This window comes from Malus domestica, chromosome 05 (genome assembly GCF_042453785.1).
Source record: "Malus domestica chromosome 05, GDT2T_hap1".
NCBI lineage: Eukaryota > Viridiplantae > Streptophyta > Magnoliopsida > Rosales > Rosaceae > Malus > Malus domestica.
The window spans coordinates 43,412,892-43,426,357 of NC_091665.1; the positions used below are offsets into that span (position 1 = coordinate 43,412,892).

General features: G+C 39.2%; 1 protein-coding gene and 1 long non-coding RNA gene across 3 annotated transcripts; one reads left to right on the plus strand and one right to left on the minus strand.

Annotated features, from left to right (window-relative positions):
* Window positions 1–133: 133 nt before the first annotated feature.
* Window positions 134–9,704, minus strand: LOC103419680 (mediator of RNA polymerase II transcription subunit 16-like). Of its 2 annotated transcripts, none has more exons than XM_008357780.4 (17): window positions 9,125–9,704; window positions 8,316–8,384; window positions 7,891–7,979; window positions 7,292–7,404; window positions 7,019–7,120; window positions 6,707–6,797; window positions 5,995–6,591; window positions 4,832–5,450; window positions 4,663–4,742; window positions 4,395–4,477; window positions 3,362–3,598; window positions 2,818–2,980; window positions 1,992–2,509; window positions 1,590–1,766; window positions 982–1,359; window positions 718–893; window positions 134–518 (listed from the first exon to the last, which is right to left on the minus strand). In XM_008357780.4, exons 1-16 carry the CDS (start codon window positions 9,373–9,375, stop codon window positions 747–749), a joined length of 3,714 nt encoding a protein of 1,237 aa, XP_008356002.3. In that variant the 5' UTR covers window positions 9,376–9,704; the 3' UTR covers window positions 134–518; window positions 718–746. The 2 variants fall into 2 exon arrangements, with proteins under 2 accessions (XP_008356002.3, XP_070677590.1); XM_070821489.1 differs by having other exon boundaries at window positions 6,707–6,792; window positions 9,125–9,373.
* Window positions 9,705–10,467: 763 nt separating this feature from the next.
* On the plus strand, window positions 10,468–12,655 carry LOC103419681 (uncharacterized). Its single transcript, XR_526957.4, has 4 exons — window positions 10,468–10,608; window positions 11,979–12,052; window positions 12,217–12,294; window positions 12,395–12,655. It is a non-coding gene; the product is annotated as an uncharacterized lncRNA (long non-coding RNA).
* The last annotated feature ends 811 nt before the right edge of the window (window positions 12,656–13,466 follow it).

The window sequence follows — 13,466 nt, forward strand, 5'->3', positions numbered from 1 at the left end:
CTTAATTTTCCACGTAACAAAAACCTTTCTACACACCCTAACACCAACTAATAAGAAATACACAAAATTGTATCAATTGTCTCGGTGCTATTAGGAATGGAAAGGCGTTTGTATTTTTAACTAACAACTAAAATTGTATCAAATTATTCATATGATGCTTTATTAATTATGACCAGGAAAAAAGAGAGTAATATGTTGATCTGCTTCAAAAAATTTACAACAGACAATACAGAAACCCTACCAACCCACCTGACTTTGACACCCCCCACGCCCGGAAGAATGGCAAAGTTCATGCTATTAGTACTCTACTGTTAAACTACAAAACTAGCAACCTAAATAATCAAACGAGCCTTTCAGTCCCGTAGGAACGAAAATTCACGAGAGGATTTTGCCGAGGCTACCGTCTCAACGACGTTCCCCAGCGGCAGCTATTAACATTTGTACATGCGTGTCATAAGTTATGTTCTCACTACAGGTCAAATGGATCCATCAAGGTGATCAGGGCAAGAATTTACAACCTGCAAAATAGAAACCCTATAAGAATGAAAACTTGGCAGCAGATGCAGAGATATGGAGAGCTTTCCGAAGCATTTTTTAAAACAAGACAAAAAGTTTAACCAGTATGCACAGCATATGACTCAGTCGTCAACTATCAGCAATACCACTCTGTCAATGATCAGCAATGGTTTATGCATGTGTAAAAGATTAGGAGCTCACCTAATAAATAGTACAGTCAGTTCAGTCATCTATACAACTCGAACCCATGTTCCGCCACACATAGGACAGCAATAAGCCCAGCGGCTGATCCACCATGTCTCCCGCCCAGTTTGATTCGGTGGAGTAGTAGCACCTGAGGAAGCAAAAGCTGAAGTCTGCCGCAAACATCTTATGCACTGCATGCACACGAGTAGAAAATAAGATTTAAAGAATCACAAACTATTAAGATGGGGAAACAAAAAGCATGGACTTTTCATATCAAACCTTGTACCAAACCCCTTCTAGACCAGTCTTCCATACGGCAGTAACAACATCTCTCCGTGATCCCATTATACCAAGATATGCCCCCAAACCCACTGAAGTGTTTAGGCCAAAAGCTGCATCTCTTTCAGACATCCTGCGCTTCCTTGGCCACAGGCCATGGGCTCCATAATAAACGTCACAACTTTCCAAAGATCCGGAATCAGGTGGGTCTGAAGAATTACATAGCTTGGGGGTATCATCTTGAGGATCCATATCATCTGAATCAGACCAAGGCCCACCGTACATATTGCGCCTATGCCACTCTTCGGCTGGAGGGTGGAGTTCTAACTCTCGGAGTAACAGACCAGCAGCATCTGCACCTCTAGGCCGGGGCATATTCTGTATAGCCAATCAGTTAAAAAGATTGTAACTGTGAGATTTCAGATTGTAATTGACAATAAAAAATTAACTAAAATTACTGTTCAGAATTTTAAACAACCAGTAAACAAGAAAGTTAATCCTCTGACAGAATAAAGTTGCAGGCATTGACTTTAGCAGCATTATTAACAAGAGCAGAATCCGTGCAACTCCCATCATCATGAATGGTATTTTAGGAAATACAACTATACCTGCATATGAGGGCCAAGGGATGCTTCAACAACCTCCGGAAGTACAGTATAATTGCCATCAATATAATGCAGCCGAACCTGAATGTTGCTGCTTCCCACCTGAGAAACCGGCAATGAATGTGCCAGGCTTGCTGTTCGCCGGCAAAGATCCATAAGGATGAGGAAAAGGACTTTCACCTGCAGGACAGCAACAGAGTGCATTATGTCATTCTACCTTCTGCTTATCAATTTTCTTTGATGAACAGAATTATCCAATTAATTGAAATGTCCAAAAATGAGACATTAACATTGAAAATCCCAATCACAGTTCACAAATCAAATGATATAAACCAGATATGGACAACTAAGGCAACATGTAATATATTGTGAGAGATCTTGGAAGAAGAGAGCATCGATTTCTACCTCCTCAAAAGTGTAACCCTGACCAGCATTTCCAGCACCCAATCTTGACCTTCCAGCAGGTCCTTCTTCAACTCCTTTTGCTCCAGGTATCTGACCGGGCCGAGCTACCTGACCCTCTTCCGGTCTGACCATGGTTGTAGATGATTTTGCAGAAACAGAACTGACCTCATCCGCCTTTCCAGATGCACCAGGCTGTGGCTTTTGCATATTTGCATCAGTATTTCTCTGTGCTCCCCCAGAGAAACGGGGTAGCTGAGCTCGCCGAAAGAAAAAACAGAAAAGCAAAAGCTGGCATAGCCTATGAAGGAAATGGCAATCCCCAATTAGCCTAACAGCAGGTGTGCCAGGAAATGTTCCTGTATTGATACTTATTGGCATGAAGGATGACGGTCCACTAATGGGGTTTGGAGCTGAATTGGAAACTCCATCAGAGGTGCTACTAATCTTTGCAATTGCACCTTGAACCCAAGCTTGCATCTGGGTGTTTCCTGTTGATGTTGGTGTTCCACTTTGACCCCCTGAAAAACGTAGCACTACGTTGTCAAAGAAATGCTGCATTGCAGACAATGCAAAATAAGAAATAAATATATAAATATAAAATTTGAATGATGCCCAATTCTCCTAACAAAATAATCAGCAAACACCTCCTGAGTAAGTCTAACTTCCAAATGGTTTTGGGATTTAGAACAACCATATTTGGTCAATCCTGATGTAAACCATTATTTCAATGAGATTTTTTTTTTTTTTCAAACTTCCTTTGCATCTGAATCCAATTCTAGAAAAAACATCTTTGGTTTCCATAAAGAGTAGAAGAATGCATACTGACCCTGACTGGTTGCAGGAGAAGCCGAACTTTGGGTAGGACTAGCCACCATATTGCGATTGCTGCCAGCTCCAGCATGGCTCGCCAATGTGCGACAAAAACTTGCATAGCGCCGCAAGCGAGTGATGAAATGTGAAGCTAAATCAAGAACTGCGTCGACGTAAGCCTGTGTTATGTGGATAGATTAGGCAAGTGAGATTTGAAGAAAAATCATAAACAAACAATATCCCAGCACACGTGAGCTGACTGGAGGAAGGTTCAAACAACAATCTCCATATCCATACTTGGGATTTAGAAGCCCAAACTAGCGCATTACTAGTCTTTCTATTATTTATTTCATAGAAATGTGGGCAAGGGCATAACCCACAATCATGCACCTATATGACTGGATTCCACATTGTTGACTATATTTAAAATACATTTAGCAAAAACCACCAATTAAAATGCAAGAAACCACCAATTGTTTGTCAAACGTGACCATTTTGCGGCGCATAACTTTCAAGAAGAGAAAACATAAGTTTAAGAAGTTTAACAATCAAAAGAAAACCTGAATATGTGGAACTAGTGCTGGTTCAACAGCCATTGCTTCAGGATCAATGCCTGATAACGTTTCGCCAGACGCCTGCCATGGCTCTGGTACCAAAGCAGATGGATTTATTAACGCTGATTCTATTCCCTTCCCAAGCATATCAAGCAACAACCGGGCTTGCATGTCTAGAACCATTGCCCTAACTTCTTGTGCATTTGTACCTTCCAGTAGCCTGCACTTTATCCTGTCGAGATTCTGCACCAAAACAGATATAATTTTCTGAGTCAATCACCAAAAGTAGTCAACACAGATGTGAAACTGAAGCTGCAACAATAAGGATGCGTGAACCACTTAACCCTGTCCTGAAAGGGTGAACCTAAAAAAGGATAACATACATGCCATGCAACAGCATGAAACGTTGATTGAAAACTTGAGTCTTTAGGCCAAAAAGTCATGCGCAATGCCTCAGCTTCTAATTATAGCCATTTCCCATTTTAGTCAGTTTCCCATGCAATCTGTCTTAAAATATTCTGAAACACCTTTCTTATGACACGCCAAGATACTTTTACAGTTACAATCTCCATCATGGGAAACAGGGAGGCCATCTAGGTGATCTTTTGCTTGGCAAGTAGAACTGTCAACATCTCTTACTTGTACTGTCAATTGGCTTTAACAGCAAAAGTCTTTTTTCTTTTTCTTTTAAATGTCAGATAAGAATTTTCAACACTAACACTACCAGGCCATTCATATAAGAAAAAAATTAAGGGTCATGAATTCATTTAAAATTCAGCATATATCAATACTTGCACAAACAAAATATATTAAATCATATCTTAAAAATTTTATCACAATTCTAGAGCCGCCCACTAGAGTAATTATGAACAAAATATCTCTGAGATTGAGTAATAAAATGTTAATGCATCAAGATTTATAACATTGGAAAATGCAGCTAATAATTTCACTAAAATGACACCTTTGGTCCTAATTGTCATTTACGTACATGAAAATCTATAAGCATCTTGAAAAATCTGCGCCATAGCTAAAAACTTACAGGACCATACTGTTGTCTGTGCTTAGTAGAAGGAAGAGAATGAAAATCTGCATCCAGTACTGCAATGACACTGTTCAGAGAAACTGCAACAAACAAAAAACCACAATCAGAAGGTTGTGCACATCATTTATGAAGAATTTTTCTATAAAACACATTTATAAATTATAATGGATTGGAGAACTATAATTTGTTTCCTAAATTTTCAAGAACTACTTTGCTATTTATCAGTCACACAACAATACCACCAAAAAGAATCCAAAATTATTACCAATGCCGTCCTCGGCAGCACTCTGCGTACAGCCAACAGCATCCCACCAATCAACCCCAACCAAAAGACTCCACCAAAACCTGCCATGATGACCATCAATCTGTCATAACTTAAACATCCATAAAAACTCATTTCAGGGATTCAAGGTTTATCAAGGTGGAAGAAGTACCTTTCGGCAATGGCCCGTTCCCAGGTTGACGAGTTTGCCTTCACTTGGCTGCTTGGAACAGCAGGAGGAAGAACACGTATTATTTTTAAAACTGTACGGTCCTTACCACTATCATGCCAAACAGAAGCTGAGCAGCAGCTTGTCGACGAGAAGGCAGGGGTAGCAATTGCAGATCCAACATTAATCTGGTAGTTATCAACAGGTGCAAAGTTCGGACCAGAGAAGATGTGAACCCCACCCCGGAGGAAAGCAACAGCAATCTCACCACCATGAGCAGAATAGACTATTCGAGCAAGTGTTCTAACATCACTTGGCAGGTCAAAAGGATCAAAACTGACTCGTTTTACTTTCTCTATGCCAGAATCAGGAGTCTTCCTTGCATCAGTGGTTGCTGTTGTCGCTGCTGCTTGGTGACTTTTAAAATCATTAGTTGGTTGTATGCTTGTGTCCACTTTGGATAGCCAAACAGTTTGCATTGGTGCCTGCCCACCAAAACTGGATGTAGGATTTCCAAATATTTGGTGAAGAACAACAGGCTGAAGTGATGATTCCCAGCGTTGCACTCTCCATCCTGTAATTGATGGACCCTCATCTGGATCATAAGGAGACATGTATTGTCCTGCACTCATGATTCAATTCATGCAACTACTATGGTTCAGACATATTTCTAAGAAAACTTAGTTTCTAATCAGGAAAAAAAAAAAGGGTTGTCGTTACCTAACAGGCCAGATAGAATAAAACTCCAAATAGTACAACAGAATCAAAGGTAAGGTAAAGATACCAACAAAAAATAAACAGTAAACAGAAGGCAGAAAAGATGGCAAGGAGGTCCATTCAAAAGGTCCTGCAATAATAAAGCTGAAAAAGTACTTTTTAAAAGGTGAGAAAATACATAAGACTACCACTCAACAAGAACACAGAAGTATGGAAACAAAGATTGTACGAAAACGAGAAACAATGACACCTGGTTTATGTTGTTCAAAATTACAACTCTAACAAACCAATTTTCAGAGAAATTTTTAGGGAAAAAGTACATCTGGATTAGAAAAGATTAACAAATAAACAAATAAATGCATGCTTCGTTACACCAACAACTTGCAATTGAATTCCAAACACAAAGAATAGAGAAAAAAAAGGTTTTCAAGGAAGAAGACAATTAGTACCCTCAACTATGACAACAGCTATGACAGAACCACCACGGGTTGGATCAAAGGCAACCGCAGTAACTCCAGATCCCCATGTAGTGGTAGTTGCAGATTGAGATGCAGACTCGGGACTCACATATGCTGAAAAATTAGAAACTGGAGAGCAATGAAGTGGTACAGTATCACTGAAATCTGGATCTGTCTGCTTTCGCCCTTGCTTTGCTTCAGATAATAGATAATCTTGCCAGCTAAACAAATATGCAGCCAAAGGGGAAAAACCTGGCCAATTGGGTGGATTCATTGAAGGTGGGACCCCATCAGTTGTGCTAATCTTTGGAGTTGCATGAAATCCATTTCCTAGGCCAGGAGTGACCTCCCAAACAACAACCGTAGATGGGTTTACAATTGGAACGCCTGCGACATGCATGGCACCACTGTCTGTTATGATAGCATCAGCTGCCATGATCCCACTAGGCCCAGCACCCAGAAGTCCCTTGCTTGTTTGAAACCACTTTGGTGCAGCACTAATCTGATTAGGAGGATACTGGGACCAATGAAGCTGAATAGAGCCTGAAGAGAAAACAGAACAGACGCACAGAAAACTGGGCCACCTAGCTGAAACAAATAACAAAATATTGCATCAGATACCACCGTTCATACATTCTATAATAAAAAAAGGGGAATATAAGGAAACTTGAAATTAAGAGAGGTTGCAATGAAGGAAAAAAACCTGAATTTTGAGACTGCTGTGAAAGAAATTTTTCTTCAAAAGTTGACTTTGCATTAGAGGATGTACTTGATTTTGAGGAAAGCCACCTATACTGGTTCATAAAAAAAAATCAAAAAAAATATTAACTATCAACATCATCTGAAAAAAGGATACTGCAGTCACACCAGCAGACATCAAATGCGATCTTCATATAAACAATAAGCAAGCTAAAATGGTACCTTTCAAGGAACATAATACATTCAGATGGGCAGAACAAGAAGCACAAACATATCTTTAAAAACCAAATGAATAGCAGACAACAAAATTGCTTACTGGGGACACTCCTGACAGCCACTTTGTAACAACTGCAATATCCTGCTGCCATTCATACTCTCGTTGCCAACGGCTGGCATCGCGTACGAGATTAGCTGGCCCCTAAACAGATAGATCAAATATAAACATTTCATAATATTTATAAAATAAAATAAAAAGGAAAATTGTCCAAGATTATTGCAATTTAGCTGTTAGTGGAAAAGCCACATCAAAAGCTTGCAAGGGGAAAAGTTATCTACATAAGAAGAAATCAGTACAACAAGTCTAGCTTACTTGAGAAGGCTGAGTCCAGATCGTTACTCTCCCATGGAAATTGGCAATTAGTAAGCCACGAGGGCAAGAAGTAGGAGACCATTCAATAAACTGAACAGAATCACGAGGAGAATCTGCAAAACGTATTCAAAACTATCTTGGTTCACAGAATTATAACCAACATTTAGGAAAGCAAAAGCAAAACATCAAAGGTCTTCCTAATCTAGCATCGAATGAAAAAGACAAGCAAAAACATATGCCAACTCTCAGGAGGGAATTGTCATCCAAATGAGATAGGATTTGAACACCTAATGAACTAGCAGGTAATAACTATTGACCGCGGATGATAAAAAACAACTTCGTATGCAAGAGAGGAAAAGAATTTGACATATGTAGATGTTCATAGCAAAAACATATTGGCATTAAGCAAGTCCAAAGAGAATTATAAAGCCTTCATAGTTAATTATCAAGCTATTCACTGCATAAGTTGCAGTGAAGAAAACTTAGGCAAAGAATCTAAAGAACCAAAGGCTCTTATACAACAACAACAAAGCCTTTTCCCACTAAGTGGGGTCGGCTATCCAAAGGCTCTTATAAAAGCAAATAAATCATCTAAGTACCTGCATTGACATTGAACACTGCACACTCAGTTGGTCGCTCTGGGATCACAATATGTATGGGAATCCAAAAAGGTGCATTTGCATTAGAACTACAGAAAAATCCATAACAAAAAGAATTGTCATAACTGTACACAAATGTAACTAATTAATAGGGAGAAAATAAAATAAAATATAGGCCAAACTTAAGCAAGCTCAGTGCCCACCAACCAGGCTGCCTAGTTTTTACACTCCAGAGATTCCTTGATGATCCATTTGGACCCTATACGAAGGGAGGGAAGATGTTCTATTTTTAAAAGTAACTACAATTCTTAACATTATATAAGGATTCATCAGTTTCTTTTCATAGTGCTTTCTGAGGTCCAACTAAGAAAAATAATTGCCAGGTTCCATAATCACGCATATTATCACAAACAAGCAATACTAACCTTGGAATACTTGCACAAGTTTCTGATGCACAAGCGATGGCATTCAGCTTCCCACACCATGCAACAGCACTGGAGAAACAACAAAAAGACTACACATAAAGCCAAATCTTCTGTACGTAACTTAAAACATAAATGTAAGATGGCCAGGGCAATTTAGCAGTATCATGGTATTAAGGAAGTAATATCTATTCCAACTACCTTTCCTTTATACTTCTCATTTCCAGAGTTCTCGTTACCTTGACCATCACAAAGCTGATAACTCATACACCTCTCAGACTAAGGCAGGAAATTAGTATTAAAACTAACGATTGAATTACAAAGTGAAGAGAGGAGGTTAGTTCTCCTGAGTTGGAAGAATGAAGCGGCCATTATCCAGTACAAAAAATTCTCATGTCCACCTTTATTCACATCATAGAAAGTTATTGATTGGCAACGGTTCACAGAGCAATGGCGTAACTAAATCAATAAAGACCTAATATTTTGGAACCACCCGCCGTAGAATCCCCCAATATCAATCCTTCTCTCTCCACAATTCAAAGTCAACAACTTTTCTCTCCTTCCCATCTCGGTATACACTACATAACAACAATTTCTTGTTTCATTTCAGAAAAGTTTGAATTTTTCTCCATTAACACACAACTACAAAGCTCAAACCAATACAAATATTCTCATTTTATTTGTGGTACCGCTTCGAAACCAAAATCTAAACACAATTCAATCAAATGCCCCCCACCCCCAATAAAAAGAAGCATAATTCAATGAACAAAACTCTAAACTTAACAGATTGGAGCTCGAATTTCAAAATTTACCTAAAATTGCGACAAAGCTCGGGGACGCTCATCTTGTGCTGCAAATTGGACCTGGGCTGCTTGAGCCTGATGCAGAAGACGGCGGCAGGGTTGACTGCGTCTTCCTCCATGGGATCGTCGGGCTCGTCCACCGGCTCTTCCTCTTCGTCTTCTCCCCCTCCTCCAATGCTCTCAATACTCCCCGTTTCGGGCTTGTCGCTCTCAAGGGAATGAGCCACAGGCTCGTCGTCAGAGTCCTTCACTTGACTCATTACCCCTAAACCCTAAAAAATTATATATACAACGAATCACAAAGCAGAGAGAGAGAAGAATGTGAGTGGTGGAAAGTTGTAATTGAAGGCGACAGGTATCACTGTTTAGAGAGAGAGAGAGAGAGAGCGAGGAGAGAGAGTAGTGGGGTTGGTGTGTATGTTTGAAAATGTTGAGAGAGAGAAGAGAGTGGATTGGAAGATTGAATTTTTGTTTTCTGTTTTGGCTTTTGAGGGCAGAGGTTTCAGGCAATTTTGGTTCATATTTTTTTAGGGTTTTTGGGTGGTCGACAAAGGCATGTGATTCCAAAACCCAATTTCCAGGCGTTGGTGGTGTTGGTGGTGTCGGATTTTTATTTTATTTTTTGGGTGTCAACATCTTGCCTTCTTGGATTTTTATTTTGGGATGTGCTATCCACACATCCTAAATTACTTTCCACACATCCTTGTTAATTTCTGTCCGTTAATCTTCTTCAATTCATCCGATCCGACGGTCAAAAATTAAAAAGGTGCGTGAGAAGTAAAACGGGGTGTATGAATATCACACCCCTTTATTTTTTGAGCGTGAGTCGCGTCACTTATATGATCATACTAACAAATAATGAGACTCCTTTTATTGGAGTGTGACCGGCTTAAGGTCTTGTGGAACACCAACGTACAGACAAAGTAACGAGTCTATTTTTTCGAATCACATCAGTCATACAATGACGAACACACAAATAATCACGAGTTTGACGGGTATCTCACACACCGCGTGGCGTCCAAACCAAAGACTTTCTCCAATTCATTGGTCCTGTGTGTGGAATGTGTGACCAAGGGAGGAGCTATGTAGCCTTTGAACATTTTGGTAGTACATAATTTGAGGCTTGTGACAATTAGCCCATGCCAACCAGCTTTCGATATTGGGTGGTGTTATCAACACACTCAGGGTCCGTTTGTTTGACCGGATTAGGGAGGACTGGACTGGACTGGACTGTAGTCCCTTGTTTGGTCTGTACCAGGATTAGGTTTAATGGGATTAGGTCTGACTCGCTAGGATTAAACCCCTCACTGGGAGTTCTAAGCGAAGCACCCCGATCACCCCCGGACTCGTAAGACCTCTGCGCTCCTGCGCTCCTGCGCTCCTGCGAGAGAGAACCTCGCTCAACCTCGATCCTCGCCGTGCTCCCTCCTTGCCCTGCTCCCTCATCGTCGTCCTCCTCATCCTCATCTCTGCATCCTGCTCGCCCTCATCTGGTAAACTTCAAATCCGACATTATTTCTTCGATTTTTTTTTGCAGATCGTGATATTACTGGGCTTTATTTGATTTAGGTGTTTTGGGTTTGATAAATTTTCAATTATAAACCTCTGCACTTGAACAAATTAGGGTTTTGATTTTTAGGGTCAAATTGAGATTAGAATTTTCAATCATAGCTTGCCGTTGCTCTGGGCTTCGATTGATGGTTGATACATGCTTTTTAAGTTTGTATATCTTTTGATTCTGGTTTTCTAGGGTCTGTAGGTTTTAGATTTTAATTTCTTAACCAGTCAATTGTTGATTTGGATTATAAGTTACAAAACATTGTTGAGTTATTGCAAACACAAATGTATACACAAACGATCCTGGCTATATTACGCCAACAATCAGGGGTTTCCCTATCATATGTTGCCAGAGCGTATTCAAACAATCTGTTTTGTTTGGCTGTCCAAGTCGAATTGGAGTGTGGGGAAGATAGCTTGCTAGGTGCCATGATTACTTGTCATGATTACTGCTACTTGCAGATCAATCCTCTTGGCCTTCTTTCAGGCTTCTCCACTGAGCCCTGTAGTTATCTTTCATGCTTGAAAGTAACTGATAGAAAGTAAATATGTAATATGTACCATTGATGGGAACTATTTGTGACACTAGACTTCATATGGAACACTATCCAACCTTATTTGGTTGACAATCACTGCTTAGTCTTAAATTGAAGCCAGTCAGGTGAGGAGTGGTTTCTTCCTTATTCTCTCTTCTGGGTTGGCAGTGGCACGAAATAAGATTGCTTCTGATTGCTCAATATCTGTTCCATCTCTTTCCCAAATGGCAGCTGCTTAGCCTCTCTCTCCATCTGCTTCATTATGTTGTCCTCTTGGCCTGCATGTTTAACGTACAAGCAGAGTACAAACAAGGGACTTTTAGAAAAGTTAACCCTTTCTTTAGCACATTAAGGCCTTGTTTAATTTGATGGCATATTGGATTGGACCAAATAAACCACTAAAAATTCAGTATATGTTGATTCAAAACGCAGCAGTCAACTTTTCGAACCTTGTTCAAGTTGAAAGTTCTGTATTAAAGTTTCTTACTTGTTCATAATTTTACAGTCAACATTTTTAGAGTGATGATGCGTGTGTTTTCCAAATTGTCTGACTGCTAACTCTGCATCTTGAATCCAAGTTTTGACTTGCGTTCTTATTCCGGCATTCGGACTTTTATTTTTCTTATTGTACATAGTTTATTATTTTATGTTGATGTTCAAATTGCTTGTTTGTGATTCTAAACATAGAATTTAAACTTTAATTCCCTGAATCTGGTCATTTGCTCTTTTTGTTGTCATTTTATAACTGAAAAGTAATATCATACATGCAGAGGCTTGATTTTTTATCGGAGAGGATTCTTTCATTAGCTTTTGATGTGATTTCATCTCTGTTGAAACAGGGCCTGTAAGTTTTCTGATTAGTAAGTTTTACTGAATAAAGATCACCAAAATTCTGCCAACTTCATTCGTTAGGAAGTGGAACTTTGGATGTTGCTGGATCACAATTTGTTACTTGTTCAATCCACTCCTCTTAATTGGTTTTTTTTTTCTTCTTTAATCGTAAATCAGGGATGGAGAATAGTTTCTCCACATTTTTCATCTCTGTTGGACTCTGCAATCTTTCAAGCATTGGTAATGAATGAAAAGGTAAATTTCATTATCAGAAAAAAATGGGAAACATATATATTTTGAAACCTGAAGTTATAAGTTGAACTAACTCCTGTTTTTCTGGCAATTTTTCAAGTAGGATATCGTAGTGTGGGAAGAAGATGCAGATGAGTACATACGAAAGAATCTTCCATCTGACATAGTATGGAAAGTTTATACCACATTTAGTGTGTGATATGTAAGACATTTTATATAGGTATGAGGTATTACTACCAGTTGCATACTATGTGTGTAATATATGCGGCGTTGTCTTATGCTTAAGTGCTCTGCCTAAGATGTAAAATTGATGGGGTCTATTAGAATTGAACCATATTCGCCTTTTGGATTGCACGCCTGAGAATTCTGTCCATTTTTTTATCTTTCATGTAAAATACTTGACTTTTAGTGGAAACGAATGCATGCTTATTTATCATGAATGAATACGTAAGGTATGAGCCTTGCTCATATTTTGACATATAATTATCAACACACAAGAAAATTTGGAACAATGCTACTTTTGAATCATGTATGTTTCTTTCATTGGCAAGAAATTTTGGTTTTTGTATTTTTATTGAGTCTCACTCTCATCCTATATTATTAATTTTAATAATATCTGTAATAAAAAAACAATTAAAATAGAACAATAATGTAGTTCTAGTCTGAGCAAACACCAAACTGGTGAACAATATTGTTTTCATTATCCTGCTTCTTAGTCCGACACTGCACCAAACGCTTCACTAAGCTAGTCCAGCTTAGTCTAGTCTAAGCCAGTCCAGCTTAGTCCTTGCAGCTAGTCCAGTCCGAGACAGTCCGGTGCAACAAACGCACCCTCATTTTTACCTTTTATATATCCCTCTTAGTTTCAATCATCGTATCGAATGAATTGAAAAAAAATAAATAAACAAAAAATAACAAGAGTGAATATATTGTTTCAACTTTGCCCTTATCTAGTGCACAAAAGTCATATTTAAAAAAAAATCAATTTATGTCACCACACCTTTCAAGTCCAACAATTTTGCCCACCCCTTTTAAAATTCTTGGCTCCACCCTTCATGTGACCTTATGAGCAAGTCCACCGAGAGCCATTAGGCCAGCACCTAGCAGCCTTTTGGGCTCGGCACCCAACCAATTTGCTCCATCCCAACCTAATAGGCTGGCATCCAGCCCAAGCT

Coding starts and splice junctions, on each gene's coding strand:
- LOC103419680 (XM_008357780.4), bottom strand. CDS start 9,375: ATGAGTCAAGTGAAGGACTCTGACGACGAGCCTGTGGCTCATTCCCTT. Junction 7,405..7,890: donor AGTGTTCAATGTCAATGCAG/GTACTTAGATGA, acceptor TACGTTTTGCAG/ATTCTCCTCGTGATTCTGTT. Junction 7,121..7,291: donor TCTGGACTCAGCCTTCTCAA/GTAAGCTAGACT, acceptor CTATCTGTTTAG/GGGCCAGCTAATCTCGTACG.